The following is a 23,053-nucleotide window of genomic DNA, read 5'->3' on the forward strand; positions in this document are numbered from 1 at the left end:
ATTATGCAGGAATGCCATTTTGGTGGATATACTGTAAACAAATGTAATAAATATACAATAAAGATAAATACAAATAAATATATATGTTCTCATTCAAGCATAAACAATTCAAATATGGTACTTCACTCAAGACGACAATAAATTATAATCTAGATTTCAGTGTTTCTAAGCAGCACTTTTCACACTCAAACCAGAGGCGGGACAGTAAAAACAAATCCAAGTTGTCTTAGGTCTTCCCCTTTCAGACTCAAATAAAGTAACAATACGTGGAGCAAGTCTCAAGTTAAGTGCCAAATTATTATTTTCAAGGTAAGTCAAGTCACAATTCTTGAGTTTTAAGTCCTTAACCCTTGTGTTATCCTTGGGTCAGTCTGACCCATCAGTCATTGTGACCCACCGTCGTATTGCGACAACTTTACCGCATACAAAAACAAAGTGAAGCATTTTCTTTTAACCGTTGGGCTGTCTCAGACCCCCCACATTGCAAAGGTTAAAATATATATATATTTTTTGTATTGGGTAAAATTGGGTAAACACAACGATGGTTCGTTATGAACCTTTGGGTCATGTGACCCGAAGGCAGCACGAGGGTTAAGTCTTAACAGGAAACCCCCCTCTTGGTTTATGCTCCCCACAACCTCCACCAAACAAGTGGGATCTGTTCAATAAGCTACGAGGCTGTTGGACAAGATAATGAAGAATGTTCTATCTTACATGGTAGGGAAACTTCTGGAAAGTTTGCTAGCTTGCAACTGACTGGGGCTAGCTATAGCTGTTAAACCAGTTCCTGTATATCTCCAGTGTGGTTTCAGATTCCTCAGAGCTTGAAGTGACAGCTAAAGCTTTCTTGCCGCATTATTTTTGCACTGCAGCTTTGTTGCTGCGGACAGCTGCATTACTGGAAAGCCTCTCCGAGCGCAGACAGGATGAGGGATGCTGGGGCCGCTGTGGAAGTACCTGGAGGAGATCACATGACAGCCTGCTGAAATGATTCCCAACCCAATCTGACGTCTGCTTCCCCCTTCCCTCGCGTCTATCTGAAGACACATCTATTACGTGTCTGTTTCCGAGTCAGAGTTGCCAAAGTTAGACACGGTGGAGCTATACCACTCGGCGCTCTCCTCTTCATCCCCTCCTCCTCCAGCCCTACCTCCTACCCCACCTCCTCCTCCTCTCCTCTCGCTCAGCATCTCCATGGCCACCTGGTGGTAGGGGTGTTTGCGCCGGGTGTGTCGGCGGAGGGTGTTGCGCTCTGCGAAGCGCGTGTGGCACAGTTGGCATTGGTAGGGCTTCTCCCCGGTGTGTACCCGCTGGTGGCGCTGCAGCTCACCAGACTCCCTGAAGCGCTTGGCACAGATGGAGCACACAAAGTTCCTCTGGCCCGTGTGGATGTGCTTGTGTCTCTGGTGAAGGAAGAGAGAGAGCGGCAAGTTACATTTAGTCATTTAGCAGACGCTCTTATCCAGAGCGACTTACAGTAAGTACAGGGACATTCCCCGAGGCAAGTAGGGTGAAGTGCCTTGCCCAAGGACACCGTCATTTTGCACGGCCGGGAATCGAACCGGTAACCTTCAGATTACTAGCCCGACTCCCTAACCGCTCAGCCACCTGACTCCCAGATGTTAGCAGTCTTCCCACCCTGTCTGCGAAGGATGATATTGTGATGATGAATGAAAATGAATAATCTGTTCATTGAAACAAGCATCTTGGAAACAAGCATCTTGGTTGGATGGCGGGAGGGAGGTGAGGGGAGAGGAGGGGAGGGAGGTGAGGTGAGGGGAGGGAGGCGAGGGGAGAGGAGGGAGGTGAGAGGAGGGAGGTGAGGGGAGAAGAGGGGAGGGAGGTGAGGTGAGGTGAGGTGAGGGAGGGAGGGAGGGGAGGGGAGGTGAGGGAGGGGAGGGAGGTGAGAGGAGGGGAGGGGAGAGGAGGGGAGGGAGGTGAGGTGAGGGGAGAGGAGGGGAGGGAGGTGAGGTGAGAGGAGGGGAGGGAGGTGAGGGGAGAGGAGAGGAGGGGAGGAGGTGAGGTGAGGGGAGGGGAGGGAGGTGAGGGGAGGGAGGTGAGGTGAGGGGAGAGGAGGGGAGGGAGGTGAGGGGAGAGGAGTGGAGGGAGGGAGGGGAGAGGAGGGGAGGGGAGGGAGGTGAGAGGAGGGGAGGGAGGTGAGGGGAGAGGAGGGGAGGGAGGTGAGGGGAGAGGAGGGAGGTGAGAGGAGGGGAGGGAGGGAGGTGAGGGGAGAGGAGGGGAGGGAGGTGAGGGGAGGGAGGTGAGAGGAGGGGAGGGAGGGAGGGAGGTGAGGTGAGGGGAGGGAGGGAGGTGAGGGGAGAGGAGGGGAGGGAGCTACTTTAGAGAGAAGAGGGTGAAAGGAGGATGTAAGTAAGGGGTGAAAGGAGGATGTAAGTAAGGGGTGAAAGGAGGATGTAAGTAAGGGATGAAAGGAGGGCTGGATTAACGTCTGGACTGACCTGCAGATGGCTGGAGCGTTTGAAGGCCTTGCCGCACTGTTGGCAGACGTGCGGTTTGATCTGAGAGTGCGTGATGGAGTGGCGCTCCAGGTCGGACAGATAGTAGAAGACACGGGGGCACAGCTGGCAGAAGAGGACCCTGCGAGGGCCCAGGGAGGAGGGCGAGGAGGGCGGGGAGAGGGGCTCCAGTTCCCCTGGTTGGCCAGCGGGCGCTATGGGCACCAGAGTAGGAGAACCACAGGCCGCAGTGCTGCCGGAAGAGAAGTAGGGGTGGTCGTTCAACGGGAACGAGTCTGAGGTCAAGTCCCCGGAAGCAAGCTCAGACTCTGGGCCAGGCGATTGGTCGGATTCCCCAGGGCTTGGTTGACTCGAAAGTTCAGAGGTCGGCTGAGAGGGCTGTGGGGGCGCAGGAGGGGATGGTGGGTCGTCGTGGAACTGGGTTTCCTCGGCAGATGGGCTGTCATCGGGGTCAGGGTCGGAGAGGCCAGATTTGACCTGAGGAGCTGGACATATTTTAACTCCAGAGTTGCCGCTGACGACCACGGTGGGCAGCTTGGTGGAGGAGGAGAGGACAGAGGGAGACGGGAGGGTGGAGGGCAGGCTGGAGGTCTCCCCCGCTCTCGACAGGATGAGAGGAGGGTTGTTGGGGGTCAGTCTGATGACGGGGTGAGAAGAGCCCGAGGGGGCAGACCCTGCTGGGGTAACCTGAGCAGACGTAAGAGGGAGAGAGATGGAGGAAGGAGAGGCAGTGATCTGCGAGAGCTGGCCTGTTGAGGAGTTGATGACAGCAATGGGGGTGGAGGTGGAGAAGGACTGACCGGACGAAGAGGGGATTGAAGAGAGGAGGAGGAGCATGGGGGTGGAGGTCCCGGGTGAGTTCTGGGGGAGGGAGAGGGGGAGAGAGAGGGCCAGAGGAGAGGAGGAGAGCTGGGGTGTGGAGGAGAGGAGGAGAAAGGGGGTATTGGAGGAAGGGTTGGTCAGTATCTGAATAGACTGCGGAGGAACAGCAGACACACAGGGCTTGGAAACGGCAACTTTCATAGCTCCTTCTGGAACCTTCTTGGGTTCGGTGGTCGTCAGCTGTCCCAGGCTCTTCAAAACCTCCATACCCTCGGAGAGTCCTGTGGTCTTCGAACGACCGCTTTCAGCAGCGCCACAGAGAATCCCTGAATCCCCCGTGTGAGTATTCGGTGTGTTTGCTGAACTCGGGCCAGTGTGTTTGACCCCTGAGGCCGCAGCCGACCTCTTTTCCCCGACCCCCACAGCGTCCGATCGAACCATTGCCTGGCCTGAGAGGGGGGGATCACGTCGGGGGGAGTCTGTCTGGGGCACTTTGTGTCCGTCCGCAGTAAGAGTGTAGGGGATTCCCTGGTCGTCTATGAGGAGGAAGCTCTCGGAGTCACAGTCTATGGAGGAGAGGGAGGTGAAGATGGAGGTGGAGAAGAAGGAGGGAGACGGAAGAGCGTTCCCCTCCCTGGGCTCCGTGTCCTCCTCGTCTGAGCCGTCATCTTCCTCCACCACGTCCCGATCCCCCTCCCCCTCGATCTCGTCCACCTCCATTATCAACGAGCTTTCGCAGGCCGCGTCGCCCGGGTAACAGCCACTCCGACACTCTTTCACGACAACGTCTATCTTTTTAGGCAAACTCAAATCCAACACTTCTACCTGTTCTCCTCTTCCCCCCTCCTCCTCCTCTACAGCCCTCGTCTCAACAGCTTTCACCGTTCCAGACCTCTCTGCGATGGCGAGAGAGAGACCGTGCCGTGAGGAGACCTTGTTCTTTGAATCTCCCTCCTCCTCCATCTCTTCCCTTGTTCCTCCATCCCTCTGGGTGTTGACGGAGTCAGGGGTGGAGAGGAGGGGTGTGCCACCGTCACCCCCATCTTCATCCCTGTTCCTTGCTTCATCGCCTCTCCCAGCCTGCTCTGTGTCTTGTGTTTGGTTCTCAGTAGCGGTGGTGAAGGTGGTGGTGGTTTGGTTTCGCTGTGCAGATATCTCATTTGGATCGATCTCCATGCGCTGGTCTGGACCAGGCCCAGAAGACTCCGCTACAGGTCCCAGTGGACATACTGGACCATCAGATGGGACCACAGCTTTGGTAGAGCTAGTTGCCAAGTTTGTGATAGGCCTTTTGCATAGACCAGGGATGACAACCTTGATTCTTATTGGCTGATTGCACAAAACAGGCCTTCCAGTCCTGACTGTGATTGGAAGGTTGAGTCTGCTTGGTTTACCAACGTCCTGCAGACCACTCAAAGATGTCCCACCCACCTCTGTAGCTTTACCATCATCTGATTGGATGCCGATACTGGAGGATGTCTGTTTGAGAGTACTTGATTGGATGTTACCTTGAGGGCAGGATAAGGCAATATCCACTGAATCTTTAAGGATCTGCAGCACTGCTCCTGATCTGGTCTGGGATTGGTTGCCATTCCCATTATCTAAGATGCCATTGGTCAGGACCACCGCCAAGTGAGAATTCATTTTGGGACATGCTTATCTGTAAAACAAGGGAAACATTTCAAGACCTCAGTCATTTGCAGTTATGGTTATTATGGTAATTTTTATGTTTGCAAAATGTGTTAAGTTGTCAGATGACAGATGGAAGCAAAATATCACAGTTTATATCTTTCCTACATAGTGCCTTTCCTTTCAAACCAGCCAAAGCTTGAAATTAACCAGATGATTCATTATTACAGTAATTAATATATTATAATATTGGACATGGGCCTGTAATAATGACCATAATACTTTATGGCAAAAAAAACAGTAATCTTTTTTTATATATATATATAATTTCTAAAAACTACCTTACTTTATATTTCATTGTCATCCATAAAATCCTTGCGTTAGAATATCTCCATCTCAAGTTCATGTGATTCATCTCTGACAGCTATAGAGCTACATGCAAGCCTCACTACGCTACAGCACACTAATATGAATCATAAGCAACTGTTTACAGCCTGCAATTTATTTTATACGGGCTCGAACTAAACCGCGTTGTTTAATAAGTCGCCTAACCATTGACACAAGATGTTATCCTTCTTCTCCTGCAATAAACGCGCTGGTCAGCGAAGGGGGTCGAGAGGAGTGATGTCAGCGAATTGACTGGGCTTCAAATGTGGTTAACATCCCAACTTGGAAAAATAAAATCCATTCACGTGTGACGTCATTATCCTCAAATACTATGAATAGTCGAACCTATGTTTCACTCTTCGTTTTGAAATAAAAGCGACGCTGTAAGGGGGAGACGCCATTACGCGCAGTCCGAGGTCCGAAAAGGCCAATGGGCGTGAATGAATGGCACAACGCTCGAACCTGGGACAAACGAGAAAACCCGGCAGTCAGAAACGGTTATTTCATCACACAATTAAAAAGGTGTCGCGTCGGATCCACAGTTATGTATAACAACAGTAGCATATTTATTTCCTCGGACCTACAACCAGCCATTTTAGAGTCTAGGGTTCGAGCGGTGGAGAGCGCTGCCTGACAGCTGGCTTGGAAAGCGATGTTAAACTTTACCGGCTTAGATCTATTTATTCGAGTACGGTTTTGTAGACGAATAAACGTTTTTTTTTTGTCCAGTTAAATAGATGTTTAAAATAAACTGGGTTATCAACACGCTCAAACCATGAGAGTCACTCGATGCAGAGGCACTGTCTAGCTTACCCGAGCTGAGGATAGTTCCGGAGGACCAAATATGAATGTGCGGTGAAAGGGTGATGCTGCGAGACCACGGGGAGGGAGGGGGATTGCCATGGTGTCGCAGCTTTCATGGTCCGACTAGAATCAACGTTGTTACCTGTGTAGCCTAAGCTTTTATCCTACTGAATAGTATTTAGAGTAGTGGAGATTAACCACGTGCGTGCGTGCGTGTGTACGTACGCCCACATGCGTGTGTGTGTGTGTGTGTGTGTGGTTTAGGTGTGTTATTCAATAATTCAACTGAATAATCACTTAATATTAAATGACAGGACGTGACACATTTTCCTGCTTATGTTAACAATGAAACGGCATCATTTGACATTTTGTTTTATTTCAAAACTGTCTCAAACTTAAAAGCCTCCAGGCTTAAGGCGTCAACAACATCAGACAAGGAACGGAGAAGGAGGAAGGAGTACCTTACTAGAAAACAGACAAAACATCGAAGACAAACTAGACAAATTACACAGGGAGAGATCCCAGAGTCACACATGAACCGCATGTTACCGCTGGTAACATAACGAGCAAACGCTTGAACTACCATCGTTTTTGATTATAACTACATGTATTCCAATGCAATATATATGCATAAATACATGAAGCATCAATATATAAAAAACTGTTCAACAAGCTGAGAGAAAAAAAAGCGAGGGTTTGCATGACTTGTCATGTTGCAATGGAACAAGGTGTGTGTGTGTGTGTGCAGGTGTCCTTGTGTAGCTTGAGGTTCCACAGTCGAAGTAAGGTCATTATTTCACGTCACCAGGTTCACATGCCTCGATCTCGGACACCAGGCGATGAGGGAAGAGCTTGTACTGGAGCCAGGTGGGTTCTGCAGGAGACGGAGGAGAAGGGGAACCAAGGAGAACGTCATGATCACGTCTGGAACACGCATGTACGCCGTACGCCTGCCCTGCCTGGCCTGTTCTCACCAAGGTAGCAGTGCGGTTGGTTGAGCTTCCCGTCGAAGCAGCTCTCCGACGCTGCGAGGCTGCACTGCTGGCTCGGGTGCTTACAGAAGAACGTCACCTTCTCCCCGTGTGGAACCATGGCGTCTGTGACATCATAAGGCCAGCGCTTCACTCCACCAATCACGATCCGGCTCCGCTCGGCAGGGATCAGACAGCGAGCTGAGAGCGGGAAGAACAAGGGTTGGAAAACCAACGAGGAAGACGGGAACAAATAATGTGAGGTTGTGGAAATATTAAGCTCCTGTTCAACAACAAAGGTGTCACGGTTGACGTGACGACGCGGTCTTGATCGCTGCTCTCACCTCTGCAGAACGGGGGGGGGCCACTCCAGCTGCCGTTTGACAGACAGAAGATCTGGTTGGGCCCGTCCAATAGGAAGTTCTTTTTGCAGAGGAAGTGGGTCTCAAAGCCCGCCTCATACTCTGTCTTCTGAACGGCCACCACATAGCCGTTCTCCACCTCCTTGGGGGGCGGACAGAAGCTCTCTAACACACACACAGACACACACACACACAGACACACACACACACTGCATCAGCACATGCACACCCAGGCATGGCAGGCAGAGGGAATTTGTACATTCCTGGTTGAACCAGATTTAACCAGTAGATGGCAGCAAAGTACTGCGAAACAGCGAGTACGCTATCTGGTATTGCGCACACACGCGCACACACACACACAAAACAGTGGAATGGTATTCAAGTCCTCCTCCACAAAATGCACACTTACACAAAGATATTTGCGCATATACACACGAACACATGAACACACACACTCTAAAGGCCCCAATCCATCCACCCACACACACACACAGCCACCCATCCTCTTTGATGCTTTTCACACCATGCTAACCGCTATCCTTGACACACACACCCACAGTGTGTGTTATGAAATGCACATTACATTACATTTACATTTTAGTCATTTAGCAGACGCTCTTATCCAGAGCGACTTACAGTAAGTACGGGGACATTCCCCCGAGGCAAGTAGGGTGAAGTGCCTTGCCCAAGGACACTACGTCAGTTGGCATGACCGGGAATCGAACTGGCAACCTTCGGATTACTAGCCCGATTCCCTCACCGCTCAGCCACCTGACTCCCTACATACTTACTCTGACAGATGGGGTGAGGGTGCTGCCACGTCTGATCGTGTTGACAGAGATTCTCTCTGCTTCCTACCAGTGTGTATCTGTGAGTGAAGGGGAGAGAAGGGTGGGGGATTCAGAGAGGATATGGCTCAGAATCATATTCTATTGACTTTTTGAATGCACGATTCCAAATGACATATGCCCTCACTCACATCCCATCCATTAGATGAGTCATGCTGTTTTAGTGAGTCAATAGAGGAGTCGAATATAGCAACTCGGTTCCCTTTGAAGAAGCTGGGTGATATTCCCCTTTCCTCCACAAATTCCTCTCTCCTTCCCCTTCCTCTCTCCCTCCCTCCCCCTCCTCTCTCTCTCTCACCCAAACAGACAGCTGTACTGAACGGTGTCTCCCAAAGTTCCAGTTCCATTGGTGTGTAAGATGTCGTCCTCTGGCCGTGGGCAGAACATCTGGGTGGGGGTGGGATCTGCTGCGGAGTCTGTAGGGATCACACACACACCAAGTCACACACACAAAGTCAGACACACACACCAAGTCACACACACACCAAGTCAGACACACACCGAATCAGACAAACACAGTGGACCAGTGAGGATCTTTGTCACCTCCCAGTGGCAATGCCATGGATGTGATGTGCATAAAGTCATTCAGAGAAAGAGCACATCTCTGCAGCCTGCACACCGGACTGTGTGAACCTCATATGGTCTCATATGATTCAGAGAGACAAGGAACAGACACACTCACAAAAACTCACACTCGAATGCACACACATGCAAAGTGCTACACTGTAATGCATGACACACTGAGATCGAGAAGGATGGAAGGAAACAGTCAGAGAAGGATTGAGAAAGAGAAGGTACCTCAGAGAAGGTACCTCAGAGAAGGTTCCTCAGAGAAGGTACCTCAGAGAAGGTACCTCAGAGAAGGTACCTCAGAGAAGGTTCCTCAGAGAAGGTACCTCAGAGAAGGTACCTCAGAGAAGGTACCTCAGAGAAGGTTCCTCAGAGAAGGTACCTCAGAGAAGGTACCTCAGAGAAGGTACCTCAGAGAAGGTACCTCAGAGAAGGTTCCTCAGAGAAGGTACCTCAGAGAAGGTACCTCAGAGAAGGTACCTCAGAGAAGGTTCCTCAGAGAAGGTACCTCAGAGAAGGTACCTCAGAGAAGGTTCCTCAGAGAAGGTACCTCAGAGAAGGTTCGCCTCACATCCTCTCTAACAACCTAACCCGTCCCTTTGATCTAAAAATGTAGTCATTAGTCCTAAAGTGCACATCGCTCTTCATCTAAAACAGGTGATATAAACAACGTCAGGTCCTCTCTTAAACGGAGGGAGTGCGGCGGCAGTTGGGTAACCGCGGCGATTGCTCATCCGTACGGTTCTGAGTGCCTCTCGTTTCGTGGAAATATAAATATCAAGAGGAGCTTTCAGAGGGAGGTTGGAATGACCTCCGTTTCCACGGAAAGTTGACGCTGTGCAGTTCAGCCGAACTCCAGCAGGTAGAGAGCTGCCTGCTGGAGGGGGTTTTACTCACGGACATAGACAGGGTCAGGACGCTAAGTGGTTTGAAGCCATCGTGAAAATGTACAAACATGAGTGAAAGAGGGTGGGCAGAGAGACTGTGAGGCTGCAGGAATAGCGCCTAAAGCTGGGTTCAGGGTTTTCCACTTAGGTCATGTTTCCCCTTGTATGGTCCAGTGTGCCGGTCACCCACACAGCTACACAAGAGCAGCAGGACTGCCAGCTTCACCACAGACACAGCAGCTTCGAAAGCTGAAGTCAAAGCAAAATATCTTCTTTTTTTTTTTATGTCACCTGAATAACTAGCCACACATACATGTTCACTTTATCAGTCACACACGGAGAACAGCGATAGACACACATGTACACACGCGTACAAACTGCATAAGCCCGAAGCTGATTGCTTGTCCTTGGCTCTCTCTGTGGAGAGAGACCTTATCGGAGGCCTCTGATGGAAAAGGATGAGAGGAGGAGAGGATGAGAGGATGAGAGGATGGGAGGAGAAGAGGAGAGGAGAGGAGGAGAAAGGAGAGGAGGAAAGGATGAGAGGAGAGGAGGAGAAGAGGAGAGGAGGAGAAGATGAGAGGAGGAGAGGATGAGAGGAGAGGAGGAGAAAGGAGAGGAGGAAAGGATGAGAGGAGAAGAGGAGAATAGGAGAAGAGAAGAGGAGGAGGAGAGGAGAAGAGAGGAGAACAGAGGCCGGGGAGAGAGAGAGAACAGAGAGGCCTGGAGCAGTGTGAGTAAGAGAGAGGCTCTCTGACTGTGATCTGTCGCCCACACACACACGCACACACGCTCACACACACACGCACACACCATTCCATGACACTTTATCCGTGATCCACCGCCTACACACACATTTAATGTATACACAAAAACTCTCACTCGGTTTCACTGTCTGTGTCTCTCTCTCTCGCACACACACACACTAGCGCAAACACACAGACTAACACACACAGCTCTTTGACACTTTGACAGTGATCTACCGCCCACTGCCTCTCAAACGGTATGAAGTAGCCCAATTCAAACACACACACCAATGCACAGGACACACACACACCAATGCACAGGACACACACACACCAATGCACAGGACACACACCACACACACAAGAATATTTCTCCCACAAAACCCACTTGCTGTCTCTCAGGTTTAAGAAGCTCTGAGACATTGGAGGGACATAATTATACCGTAGTATGTAAGTATACCATACCCTTTCATAGAATCACAGACACTGACAGACACCGTTTATATAATCTACCCACTTGCACACACACATATATACACTCACTTATCAATAATTTATCAGACTTCCCCCCAAGCAAACAATCAGTTGACAGTCCAGTTTCATCAGAGATGAGGCATAGCCCAGTTGTGTACTATCTCAGTCGTCAAATAAACACACAACCACAAAACAAAAGTACGTTTTTGAGACACACACGCAAACACACGCATAAGTGCGCAGATCTTCAAGAGACAGCCAGTGGGTAGGTCGGTTTTGTATGATAAATATTTGTGTGTGTGTGTGTGTGTCCTGGTCATCAATATTGATGTATTTTGACGTGTCAAAATAAAGACATGAAGAGGAGAGAAAGGGAATGTGCAATGTACCGCACTACCCGCGAGGTCTGTGTCTCGGACGCTGCTGAATGTCGTCACTCGTCGCTATCACGCTCACCTGTGCAGATCGGCTCGTCCCCGCTCCATTGCCGGTCTCCTTGGCAACGACGGATGGCTACGTCCAGGCCGTTGGGCAGAGTGAATCCAGGGTCACAGCGCACCTCCAGGAGAGCGGAGAAGGAGGGGGTGGGAGAGAGGAGGCGGGCCTCCAAATGTTCACCAAGGGGCAGAGGCCAGGGACAAGAACGACCTTAGGATCAAGAGACAATGCGATCGGTCGGTCTTTGTGTCGACGTTGACTAAGGGTATGGAAAGAACAGAGTGTTCGAGAAGGATTCTAGGTAGCCTATGTAGTACAACCACACTGAAGCTACATGAAAACGTCACGTGTGGATAACGTTCAAAAGCTGAAAACATAAACGTATTTATATTTTGATGCACAGGTTACTGGCTGCGTGGTAAAACAAGACATTGTTTCCACCCACAATCCAGCCTTTGTGAAAACGAAAGAACGTTACTCGTTAGACAAGCAAGAATGCATGCGCGCACACAAACACGTGACTACCGGCTCACAGCTGAGCTCGCACACTGACAATGAAGGACACAAACACAAACACACACACCTGGGGCTACGCAGCTGAGGCCACACTGGCCATCACAGAGACACTGGCGCTTGTTGCCACAGTCTTTGTCCTGAGTGCACGGTTTTGGACACGTCCTTATCCTCTCATTACCCAGGAGCCTATCAGGACAGAGATCAGACGCTGCAGCTAGAGAGAGATAGGGAGAGAGAGGTAGAGAGACATGGAGAGAGAGGGAGAGAGACATGGAGAGGAAGGGAGAGAGAGGGAGAGAGACATGGAGAGGGAGGGAGAGGGAGGTAGAGAGACATGGAGAGGGAAGGAGAGGGAGAGAGAGAGACATGGAGAGGGAGGGAGAGAGAGGGAGGGAGAGAGAGGAAGAGAGACATGGAGAGAGAGAGGGAGAGAGACATGGAGAGAGAGGGAGAGAGAGGAAGAGAGACATGGAGAGAGAGAGGGAGAGAGACATGGAGAGGGAGGGAGAGAGGAAGAGAGACATGGAGAGAGAGAGGGAGAGAGACATGGAGAGAGAGAGGGAGAGAGACATGGAGAGGGAGGGAGAGAGACATGGAGAGGGAGGGAGAGAGAGAGAGAGGAAGAGAGACATGGAGAGAGAGGAAGAGAGAGAGACATGGAAAAACACAGAAAGGTATATTAATAATCTGGTTCCGATTTGTCTGACAGAAAACAGTAATAACCCACAAATGAACAGTTGTTCAGGTTGTTCAATGGTGTTTAAGAAGCATTAGAATCTGCACTGATCTTGGACACTGCATTCTGAAGGAGCTTTCCTTTTGCGTTATAGGAAAGCTTAGATTAAGTTTATTTCCCTTGTTAAATGTATCACTTAGTATTCGAGTACATCAGCGAGCCAGTTTAGTTTCACACTGCACAAGCGGTCATGACAGGGCACTTGTACAGTTCCCTACACATGTATCCCATTAAACACATCATTAAATCCTATCCTGCACACAGCGTGAGCTCTGGCCTACACCGACACGCCCTTAATGTACAGCCCATCTGGAGGAGGGAGGGGGAAGAGGGGTGGTGGGGGGGAGGGGTTGGAACACATAAACTCCCATGCTGGCAACTGCACGTGCAACTGACACAATTACATGTGTGCACACTCACGCACAGTGCACTCACACAGGGCGCTCTCTCACTCTCTCACTCACACAGGACGCTCTCTCACTCTCTCACTCACACAGGGCGCTCTCTCACTCTCTCACTCACACAGGGCGCTCTCTCACTCTCTCACTCACACAGGGCGCTCTCTCACTCTCTCACTCACACAGGGCGCTCTCTCACTCTCTCACTCACACAGGGTGCTCTCTCACTCTCTCACTCACACAGGGTGCTCTCTCACTCTCTCACTCTCTCACTCTCTCACTCACACAGGGCGCTCTCACTCTCTCACACTCAGACCCGTTGTAAACACATCAAGATTCATGCTCCTTTGCCATCCACATGACAGGCACACAGCGCAGTCCGTGTCACACTAACCCAGACTGGGAGGGAAAAACTGAACATTCCGTCTCAACAACCGGCCTAAAAGATTCAGAAAAAATGAAACTCTGAAATGTTCGACTTAAACATTAAAATGGATGGAATTCTCCTTCCCCCATGTCTCTTATCTAGTGAGTAGTGAGTGAGTGAGTGAGTGAGTGAGTGAGTGAGTGAGTGAGTGAGCAAGGCAGATTACCTGGGACCTGGGCAGACACAGGGCTGGACAGAGCCCACACAGAGAGCAGCAGAATCACCAAGTCCATCCTTCCTCTCGGCCTGACTTCAGAGGGTCTGAGGGAGACGCAGACACAGAGCGTTTTCAGGAGAGGGGAACTGAGGGTGTGGAAGAGGGGGAGCAGTGAGGAGAGAGCCAGGGAACACCCCCCCAAGCACACATCTGGTTTGTGTTGGAGGCTAGAACACTGGGTTAAATTCCATTGTGAGGGACCTTTCACCTATTTCTGTTGATACAGCAGAGATTGGGTGATGGGGGCGACATATGCACACACACACATGCACACGCACAGACACAGCAAACAAACAAGAAAACCCTGCAAGAAACGAATCAATCGAGTTTGGTGTTTCCTGTCGTTCCGTGTCATAAACCAGACTCACACAACGACAGTGTGCAAACATACGTTTGTATGCTGCAACAGGAGCGAGACATCTTCTTGGTAGTCTAGCTTTCTGGACTTGTCTGGGTTCCATGAAGTCATTGTTGGTTTGAACCAAACTCACCGTTGTTTTTTAAAGGATTCTCTTACCAATCTGCCAGTCGAGATACCTTGGTGAATGAATCCATTAATGACTGCAAAAGAGCCGATTTAAATTCCTTAGGGAAAAATTTGAACTTTTACTTCAAAAGTTCTTGGACTGCCTGCCAAGATTAGCTTCTCCAAGCTTAACATCACAGCGCTATCATGAGTGGGAGATTAATAGTAATTCATATAATGATAATCATAAAGATAATGACGATACTTACTAATACAAAAGGGATCTAGGTTAGCTTCTCAGATCTCTAACATTTAGTCATTTAGCAGACGCTCTTATCCAGAGCGAAGTGAATTCACTAATGAAGTGAATCAGGAAATAACAGGCCTGGTAAAACACACAACATGACAGAGAGGCAGTGAGTAAGAACAATCTTTTATTGGTGTTTTCAGGGAAAGCATCACTACATCCCTATCACCAGCACAGAGCTGGCTGGAGACCATGGACACCACTGGTGCAGCAGGGGAATTGTAGTTTAATAAGAGTCCCTACAAGAGTCAACCACATCTGGGAGGAAATTACAGGACTACATCCTGTTGAGAGAGAGAACCATCACTGACCGAGGTGAAAAAAACAAACAAAAACAAAACAGACTGAATGAAACCGAGAAGGAAAAGGTGTGTAATGTGCATAGCCCGTACACAGCGTAGAACAGAAACCTGTTTCTAACTGTCAGAGGGGGCGACCCAGCAGGAATCCATGATCAACAAAGAAACCAAGATGTCTGTTCTCGGGGAACAACAATGTCCAAGGTCAAAACAATAGTCCATAGAAGTAGCGGGTCTGGAGTGGGCTGGAACCGGGTGGTACTGACACGCGTCCACTCTGAGAGCGAAGACAACTCCTTCCTAAATAGTCTTTCTGAGGAACGCATGAGATCAAAGATGCTTCGAAACGCAACAGATCATGTTCATCAAAATAAATCAAATAATTCAATAACATATAAGAGCAACAGTAAGAGGGGTAACAATCATCATAATCATATCAATAATAAGAGAGTAGTAATGGTAGCTATCTAACATGGTCATAGAGGGAGGGGAAAAACACACTCTAGTCTGACTGGTTTGACTGAGCTCTCCTCTCCCCTGGGGGATCCAGTGAACCATGCCACTATACACTTGAAGTGGATATAAAGACAATGTTCAGAGACACAGAATTAACAAAGGATCAACAAGCTTTGTGTATCAACATAGTAAATTTTGGCTTTTTATTCGTCCCAGAAATCTGAGAAATTAACACCATTCCACTCGATGGGAGTTCTAACCCCATCTCCTGGAATTCATTTGCATATACGCATTCACACTCCCGCCTCGTGCCTCCACATTCACACTTTACATATATACCAATGTAAAATACAGAAACTGGTATATTCAATATAGACAATATTTCTCTTCTACTAATAATAATAATGCTAATTTAAAATCATTTACACAGTACAGTAATACAAGTGTGCTTTTTCCTGGGTAGTTGGTGGACTAGTTTTAATTCTGTGTGAGTATTCTGTATACAATCTAAGACCATAGAGAAAGGACAGGGTGCTGGGAAGGAGTTAGGGCATAGATAACAAGATATCAGGACCGGTTGATGGTGGGGGCAGCCGTCTTTCAGGATTGAATCGTTTCGATAAAGAAACAGAGAAAGGTTGATACATAATGCAGAGAACTGATCAAGAAAGAGCCTCTGTGAGAAGAAACCATGGGAACAACACACCAGCCCAGTTTGGGCGAGATATTCTACACCAGATAAGACTGACAGATCTCAACCACGACAGAGAGAGCAAGAGAGACAAAGATCACGTAGTTAGCAGACTGCCAAATGCAGAATGTGAGCTTGTGAGCTGGTTTACCAGGCTGGCATTAACAAAGGGGACAGAAGATGTTCTCTGGACTACAGAAAGACATTGAAACTGGCATCAAATGCCAGATGTCCCTGAACCTGCTTCGTAGGGTACAAGTTGTGCTTCTTGCTAAATATTTCACACTGATTATTTTTTTGCACATGCATGCATAGTGCTGAATTAATAGGGTTTGTGTTTCGTTTCATCTCTCTTTCTCTCTCTACACATACCACATATAGCCCAAGCCCAATGACAGAAACATAATAAACATAACAAATTAAGTGCTTAAGTAAAATCCACAAAGAAATGTTGAACTGTACAATTTTAAAATCATTTTGCTCTCTATTTTACAATTGTAACTCTCCGTCCAGCCCTAGTTCTTCCACCTTGACTGTCAATCAAGTTTAAAAATACTCCTCTAGGCTGACTGTCTAAAATATCACCTCATTTGTCTCCATCAAAAAGATGTTCTTCCATAGCGTTCCATGTGTCTATAGCTTCAAATTTCCCCGGTCATGTAGAAAATATACAAAAATTATTCCCCCAAATTTGCTCACCCTCTGATCTGATTGCAGTAATATAAAAATATACAATTTTCCAATATCAAAATCCTTAAAGTCACCACTTTCTGTCATAAAGGGGCTAAAACCTGACTTTGATTAATCCTTACCACCACCTCAAATTTAACCCACTCTTAGACAACACCTGAGCATCAATCCCAAATCAGCCCCCTGCCCCACGCAATACTGCAGCTCTACGGGTATTGGAATTGGAATGGAGATGGGTGCAATATGGAGGCAGCTTCGCCACATCTTCTAGATTTGTCCGTATTGCGAACAGCCTCCTTTGTGTAGTGTGGCGTCTAGGGACTGGTTTGGGATTAGGGTATTCTATATCACCCATCTTCTCCTCTCATACATTCATCATCATCATCATCATCATCGCCATCATCATCGCCCCTATCTGTCCATCGCATCGCCCGCAGAAATGACAGTCCTCCAACTGAATCCAGCCGATCTTTCTTTTATCCTCTTCCTCCGCCTTCTCCTCTTCCTCACTGGTCGGCGAGGCGGTTCTCGTACTTGTTGAGAATGTTACGACAGCGGGAGAGCTCCTTGCGCATCTCGGCCACTTCCTGTCTGAGGGCTCCGTTTTCCCGCTCCAGGAAGGCCGCGCGCACCGAGATCTGGTTCTCCTTCAGGCGGCGGGCGTCACGGGAACGCTTGGCAGCTTCGTTGTTCTTACACCGTCTGGACCAGTATTTGTCATCCTGCGGGGGGGGGGGGGGGGGGGGGGGGGGAAGAGGTTTAGAGACGACCAATACCCCAGTTACCAACACCCGTACAAACAACGGCTTTATGACAGAGGTTGAATGAGGTTCTTGTCTTCTCCAAGACAGTTAGGGTAAGGAACTGCTGACCCCTGACCTCAGAGCGGTACTCAGGGACAACCTCTATCAGTGCGAGTCAGGAGGGCGACCGTACCTTGAGGTCCTCCGGTACAAGCATCTTGCGGGCCTTCTTGATCATGGGCTGGGGCTTGAGCTCGTCCTCGCTGAACCGGTGCCTCCGGGGGTCAAAGGCGTCCTGTCCAGGAATGCTGGACAGCGCCACGTCTGAGGGGTCGGGGTCAAACTCTCCCATCCCGTCTGGGCCGCTGGTGGTGGGGGTCAGGAGGGGAGGGCAGGAGGACGAGGAGGAGGGGGTGGGGGAGCCACAGGAGTCCCGTTCACTCATGTTCGTCTGGCTGCCTGTGAGAGACAAGAGAGGACAAAGAAAAAAGCTTTGAGATTTGGCCTCTGTTTTCTACTTGGAAGTGGAGAGAAATGCTTTACGTTGAAAGATAGTGCACAAAAAAAGTATCGATGGTTGGAAAAGCAAATGGAACTGAATTGAGGGTTCTTATAGGTAACCGTTTAGTGGTCTGTGAAAACAAGACCATTTTGGGGTAAAGGATTGTGTACATATAAAATGGAAAACATTTAGCTTTAAATCGGAATATATATGAAGAAATCCAACTGGTCTTAAATGCTGCAGTAACAAATCCATACCACCAGGTGGCATGAGGGAGCTGCTTTCAGTTTTCAGCACGTCTAGACAGTGTTCCTATGACAGTATTTAGTACAGTAGGCTGCATTGAAGAAATATATATTTTTCAACTATGCTTTTCAAGGACTGTATTGAAGTGTTTAAAACGAACTGATTTCTCATCAATTTAAATAAAAAACGAGTAAAGGATGCATCATATCTTAGTACATATGCATCACAAGCTTTTAACATGGACTTTTCCTACTGAACTAAACACAATTCAGTTCCACCGTACAAACAGTCGTTTTCAATCGGTAGTCAAATCGTTATTCTGTAACTACCACTGCATTCTTGTGGAAGTTTCAAATAAAGGATCAAACAGATCCTATATGTATACACTGACTGTATAGTGGGAACATCTTGTACAAGATTTCACCCCACCCCTTTAAACCAGTTCCCTACGTGAGGCCTATACCTCACCCCATACCCCACCCCACCCCACCCCCCTTGGGTCTAAACATCTCGACTTCCTCATCATAAAGAGAACACATTCAAAGATCAAAACGAGAAGCTTCACACTCAATTACATAAACATTTAAATAGTTTTTTTTTTTAAATGAGGTAAAACACAAAGGAATCTAATCATTTTTATCATCAACATTAAGGTTATGATTGATGTAGACCAATTATAATTATGTTCAGCCAAATGTGACATACAGTGAGGTAATCCGTCATGAAAAACATCACGGTCCGGAGTTTTTCCAAGGGTAAAATACGACGGTTAAGTAACATGCCATATCTCTTGGTGTTCCATACATATCTCAACCTTTTACAGTATCAACGTACTATATTTCTCTCATCTACAATCAAACATTCCATCTGAAGTTCACTGGGAATCTCTTTTCTTCTCTCTCCCTCTCTCTTTCTCTCTCTCCCTCTCTTTCTCTCCCTCCCTCCCCCCCTCCCTCCCTCCCCCCGGTCCCCACCCCCTCCCTCTGTATCTCTAAGCTCCTCCCCCTCCTCCTCTGGCCCTGCCTCTTGTTCTTCTGCTCCAGAACTCAGAGGATCTGCACGTGAACAAACGCGTGCACATGGCTGTAGCGTGTGAGGTGGGGAGAGATTTAAAGACACGCGATCACAAACACTCCACACACCTCTTGCTCTACCCACGTTTTCTCTCATTCTTCTCCCTCTATGTACTTTCAGACCTTACTGCAAAGTAAATATGCGTTTAGAAACAATATAAATGCGTGTGTCTATATTTTATATATCCAACATTGCACACAAAACCAAATCTTTGAATTAGTTTACCCTTGGTTTGCTGGTCAAATCTCTCTTCCTGCTGTAGACAAATACCCTTACTGTAGATACTAGATAGCCCAATTATCAACCACACTTGAGCAAGTGAATAGAGGAGAGTGAATTCCTGCTAGTTCTCTACCAAGCCCTCTTTGTTATTCCCAGGCAGGCTGTCTCAGAGCTCAAGGCTCTATGGCTTTGCCTGCTGTGTTCCATCCATGTGACTCCACAGAAATAATGCATGGTCACCATGGGGGTGTAATTCACCTCGAAGAAAACATCTTCAAAACGCTTTATCACAACCAGTCCATTTTTGCTACAATCCCGTTTTCAGGATACTAACTAACTAACTATCCAAGGTGCGAGTCAGAAGTCTTACCATGGAGATAGTCAGAGCCGGAAGCCATTCCCTGGGGCTGTGCCACCTCCAGGCCGATGAGAGACGGAGAGGAAGAGGAGGATGAAGAGGAGGACGAGGAGCAGGGCGGAGGGGAGGATGGAGGGCACTGGGAGCTCTGATTGGGCACGGCCGACTGGGAACTCTGGGAAGGGATCTGGGCCGAGCTGGAGCTGTTGTTGTTGTGCATGGTTCCCATGCCGTTCTCGATGAGGAACTCGTCCAGGTCCATGTACTGCAGCTGGAAGAGGCCCCCATCCACTGGCAGGGTCCTCTCCCACAGGAGGGGCCCCAAAAACGCAGACTGGTTGAAACCTGCTCCACTTCCACCACCTCCTCCTGCACCACTTCCACCACCTCCTCCTGCACCACCACCACCTCCTCCTCCTCCTCCACAGTTACTGCTGCTGCCAACAACTCCGCCTGCTCCTCCGTTGCGCATGGAACACACTCCCATGGACTCCTCGTCCATGTCCACACTTCTGTCTTTGTCTGCGGGACACAAAATGGAGATGTCAACAGTTAATGGATTGACAGTTGGTCGGATTTTTGGAGGGAGGAATATTCCGTCAGCCCGAAATAGAAAACAAGCACCAATGATCTTCCATGACCTGAAGTATTAGTGGTTTGAAGGTGGGAATACGTGTTTGGAAGTAAACACTACAATAATTGGAGGATGGGTAGGAATCGTGTACTACTGATGAAACAAAGCAAGTTTAGTGGGCATGCTATCATGAACATAGTTTTATTAATAGGTTGCGTTGGACTCTGTCGTCAGATAATCCTATGAGCAACTTCTGCAGACATTAACAGGCCAACGCATAGCATCATAATCTGAGGCTGTTCTGGAACTTTGCCAAAGAACTGAACTGTAGGGTTTAGAGATGATAATCCAGTGACATCGTGCTTAGGTCCTGATTTGAACGATAACTGAGGTGATCCTGAATCAGCATGTGAACTCCCTGCACCTTGCTGGGTATCTGTTTGTGTTGCTTGTTCCATGGATGTCAGACTAGGAGGGCCTGTCAATCATTGACCATGTCGAGGAGCTGCCCTATCAGGGCGCCATGCATGTGTGTCCTCTGTTTTGTTTCCAAACAACAGTGACTGCTTGTGACAATGGCACGGCCGGATATTGAACAGTTCAGGTTAAAAACACAGCTGTACAATGAGGATAAGCAGACCTTGGGAGATCACTCCTATGCAAGTCACTTTTCAGTGAATGTAATTTCTGTGGTGCTTTGGAACATAAGACACAGTGACACACTCAAGCAGAAATGACGACCATCAAGTAAACAAAATTAATTGGCAACAATCCATGTCTGTTGCCCCCTTAGTTTCCAGAGACAGATAGAGATAGGAGATAGACAAAGTGTTCACCTTTTGCTTCGCAACAGTCTTTGATCCTCTGGACGTCTCCCTTCATTGGGTGCTGCAGTAGGGATTTTAGATTTGCCATGGAGTTGAGATGCCCTCCAGTAAGAGCGCCCCCGGGCTGAGTGCAACTCCCAAACTGCGGGCTAGCACCAGCAGGGAGGTCGGGGGTCAATAACTGAGAAAGCTGCCTCGACATCGTTGACTAGACAGGGTCGTAGAACGATACCTTGGGTGCAGCAATGGTCGAGAATAACAGTCTGGACGGTCGTATTACCTTTAATGAACAGACATGTATTGAACTGTGAATATTGAGTTGAAAACAACAACATCCAACAGCCCATAATTTTTCATTCACTCTGGGATCGCTAACTGCCCAATGTAATTCTGACCATACATCGATCTATCAAACCTACTGTAGAATCAAATGGATCGTCTTACCTTTTTCCAAATAAGTTCGCTTGCTTACTTAGACTGCTGATTCATTTTTGTAAATACTGTATATTCCAGTCGATGTAGTCAGATCCCCAAGACGGACAAATGTTTTTCCCTCAACAGATCTGCAGTAGCCTAAACGTCAAACAAATTGAAAATGACTGTAACCCATGGTCAATTCAACGCTGGAAAAAAATAAAATCCGAGGCAAAGACGGAAATCAATAGCGTCAGAAGTTGAAGAAAATATCATGAGAGTTGATTAACACAAAATATGTCGACTCTACGAGAGACCAAAATTACTTTCAACGCAAAGACAACAATGTCTACCAACAAAATGCCAAATGAAAACAAATAACGAAGGAAAAAAAACGCAACTGCGAGCGCTGTGGTTTGGCTGTACGATTGGTCGGATGACAAGCTGTATTGCTTTTTTCTTTCTGCCGTCCTGTAGCTCGAGCGTTCATTTGGGGGGGGCGAGGGGGGGGGCTTCTATTTCCCTCCTCGCACTTTCCAGTATCCAATGCATAGAGTCACGGGCACGGGCTTGGATTTGGGCCGCGCGACGGCTGTCCTCTCAGCTGGAACGAACACGGGCAGTTCACGTGACGTCACATCTCATAGGGCAAGGCGCGAGAGGGGCATGTTCAGATTATGGTCTTCAATATTCATGAGTCACACCCCCTCTCGTGCCACACATCTCGAGGGGCGTGCCGTGCACTGTCGTATGTGTATTTGTGTTCCAGCTGGCAAATAATAAAAACATGACCACCTATCAATTAGATTCCTATCATTATTAGCCTATTATTACACACAATGTCCAACTTTGGAGTGATTTTTTGAGATGCCGCATCTCAGTTGTGCTCCAGTAAAAGTATCTTAATATAAACCTCTCAGCAATGCTCATAAAAGATTGTCAAATGCAAAGACGTAGGGGCCATAACAGCCGAAATGGGCATCTTGCTTTCTATGACAACGCATCTGAGTGTGTTCTCCCAGTGTGCTTGTAATCCAGAGAAAACGTGAGCGCCTGTCGTTTTTTCAAGCGAGAGGAATACATCAGCACGTTGCTTCCTACATAGCAAACTAGCTTCTCCACCGCACATGTTCTATGCACGCGGAGGCGCAGCCTGTGTGCTTGCCGCTCTCACTGCGATTGGTTTACCAAAATCCGTCTCCGCCTTCAATAAACGTCTATTGGTCAGAACTAGGCCAGCCATCCCCGCCCCAAGGCTTCCCCTATGCTACAGCCGCGTGAGACCAATTCGAAATACAAAAGCGCGAGGTGTCTGCTGTACAGGATTTCATCCCGCATGCAAAGCGCCACAGGAAATTGTTTTCCATTTTTGTTGCTAGTCGAAATAAGAATTTTGAGCCCCGGTGTTTTTAGTACACATGCCTATAATATTACAGCCTATAATGAAAAGCCTTGGAAAACTGTCATGTCATGTT

The 23,053-nt window shown here is 48.3% G+C and overlaps 3 protein-coding genes across 6 annotated transcripts; all 3 read right to left on the reverse strand.

The window, feature by feature from the left end:
- Positions 1-596: 596 nt before the first annotated feature.
- On the reverse strand, positions 597-6,244 carry LOC134023563 (mucin-17). Of its 2 annotated transcripts, none has more exons than XM_062465767.1 (3): positions 6,129-6,244; positions 2,460-4,959; positions 597-1,403 (listed from the first exon to the last, which is right to left on the reverse strand). In XM_062465767.1, the coding sequence occupies exons 2-3, from the start codon at positions 4,941-4,943 to the stop codon at positions 1,053-1,055; spliced, it is 2,835 nt and encodes a 944-aa protein (XP_062321751.1). In that variant the 5' UTR covers positions 4,944-4,959; positions 6,129-6,244; the 3' UTR covers positions 597-1,052. The 2 variants fall into 2 exon arrangements, with proteins under 2 accessions (XP_062321751.1, XP_062321750.1); XM_062465766.1 differs by lacking the exon at positions 6,129-6,244 and adding an exon at positions 5,275-6,110.
- A 231-nt stretch (positions 6,245-6,475) lies between these two features.
- On the reverse strand, positions 6,476-13,810 carry ntd5 (ntl-dependent gene 5). 2 transcript variants are annotated; one of them, XM_062465867.1, is made up of 8 exons: positions 13,659-13,810; positions 11,999-12,145; positions 11,434-11,625; positions 8,599-8,716; positions 8,244-8,320; positions 7,435-7,617; positions 7,094-7,291; positions 6,476-6,993 (listed from the first exon to the last, which is right to left on the reverse strand). In XM_062465867.1, exons 1-8 carry the CDS (start codon positions 13,723-13,725, stop codon positions 6,911-6,913), a joined length of 1,065 nt encoding a protein of 354 aa, XP_062321851.1. In that variant the 5' UTR covers positions 13,726-13,810; the 3' UTR covers positions 6,476-6,910. The 2 variants fall into 2 exon arrangements, with proteins under 2 accessions (XP_062321851.1, XP_062321850.1); XM_062465866.1 differs by having other exon boundaries at positions 8,599-8,725.
- A 779-nt stretch (positions 13,811-14,589) lies between these two features.
- Positions 14,590-22,147, reverse strand: dbpb (D site albumin promoter binding protein b). 2 transcript variants are annotated; one of them, XM_062465860.1, is made up of 6 exons: positions 21,609-22,146; positions 21,174-21,444; positions 20,166-20,285; positions 19,776-20,126; positions 17,555-17,820; positions 14,590-17,340 (listed from the first exon to the last, which is right to left on the reverse strand). In XM_062465860.1, the coding sequence occupies exons 2-6, from the start codon at positions 21,364-21,366 to the stop codon at positions 17,125-17,127; spliced, it is 1,146 nt and encodes a 381-aa protein (XP_062321844.1). In that variant the 5' UTR covers positions 21,367-21,444; positions 21,609-22,146; the 3' UTR covers positions 14,590-17,124. The 2 variants fall into 2 exon arrangements, with proteins under 2 accessions (XP_062321844.1, XP_062321843.1); XM_062465859.1 differs by having other exon boundaries at positions 19,776-20,285; positions 21,609-22,147.
- Between the last annotated feature and the right edge of the window lie 906 nt (positions 22,148-23,053).

Source organism: Osmerus eperlanus, chromosome 7 (assembly GCF_963692335.1).
Source record: "Osmerus eperlanus chromosome 7, fOsmEpe2.1, whole genome shotgun sequence".
In the NCBI taxonomy this organism is placed as follows: domain Eukaryota; kingdom Metazoa; phylum Chordata; class Actinopteri; order Osmeriformes; family Osmeridae; genus Osmerus; species Osmerus eperlanus.

Coding starts and splice junctions, on each gene's coding strand:
- ntd5 (XM_062465866.1), bottom strand. CDS start 13,725: ATGGACTTGGTGATTCTGCTGCTCTCTGTGTGGGCTCTGTCCAGCCCT. Junction 8,321..8,598: donor CAGTACAGCTGTCTGTTTGG/GTGAGAGAGAGA, acceptor CTTCACTCACAG/ATACACACTGGTAGGAAGCA. Junction 7,618..8,243: donor CCCTCACCCCATCTGTCAGA/GTAAGTATGTAG, acceptor TGTGTGTGTTAG/AGAGCTTCTGTCCGCCCCCC.
- LOC134023563 (XM_062465767.1), bottom strand. CDS start 4,943: ATGAATTCTCACTTGGCGGTGGTCCTGACCAATGGCATCTTAGATAAT. Junction 1,404..2,459: donor AACGCTCCAGCCATCTGCAG/GTCAGTCCAGAC, acceptor TTCCTTCACCAG/AGACACAAGCACATCCACAC.
- dbpb (XM_062465859.1), bottom strand. CDS start 21,366: ATGTCGAGGCAGCTTTCTCAGTTATTGACCCCCGACCTCCCTGCTGGT. Junction 20,286..21,173: donor AGACTGTTGCGAAGCAAAAG/GTGAACACTTTG, acceptor TGTGTCCCGCAG/ACAAAGACAGAAGTGTGGAC. Junction 17,341..17,554: donor TTGTACCGGAGGACCTCAAG/GTACGGTCGCCC, acceptor CCCCCCCCGCAG/GATGACAAATACTGGTCCAG.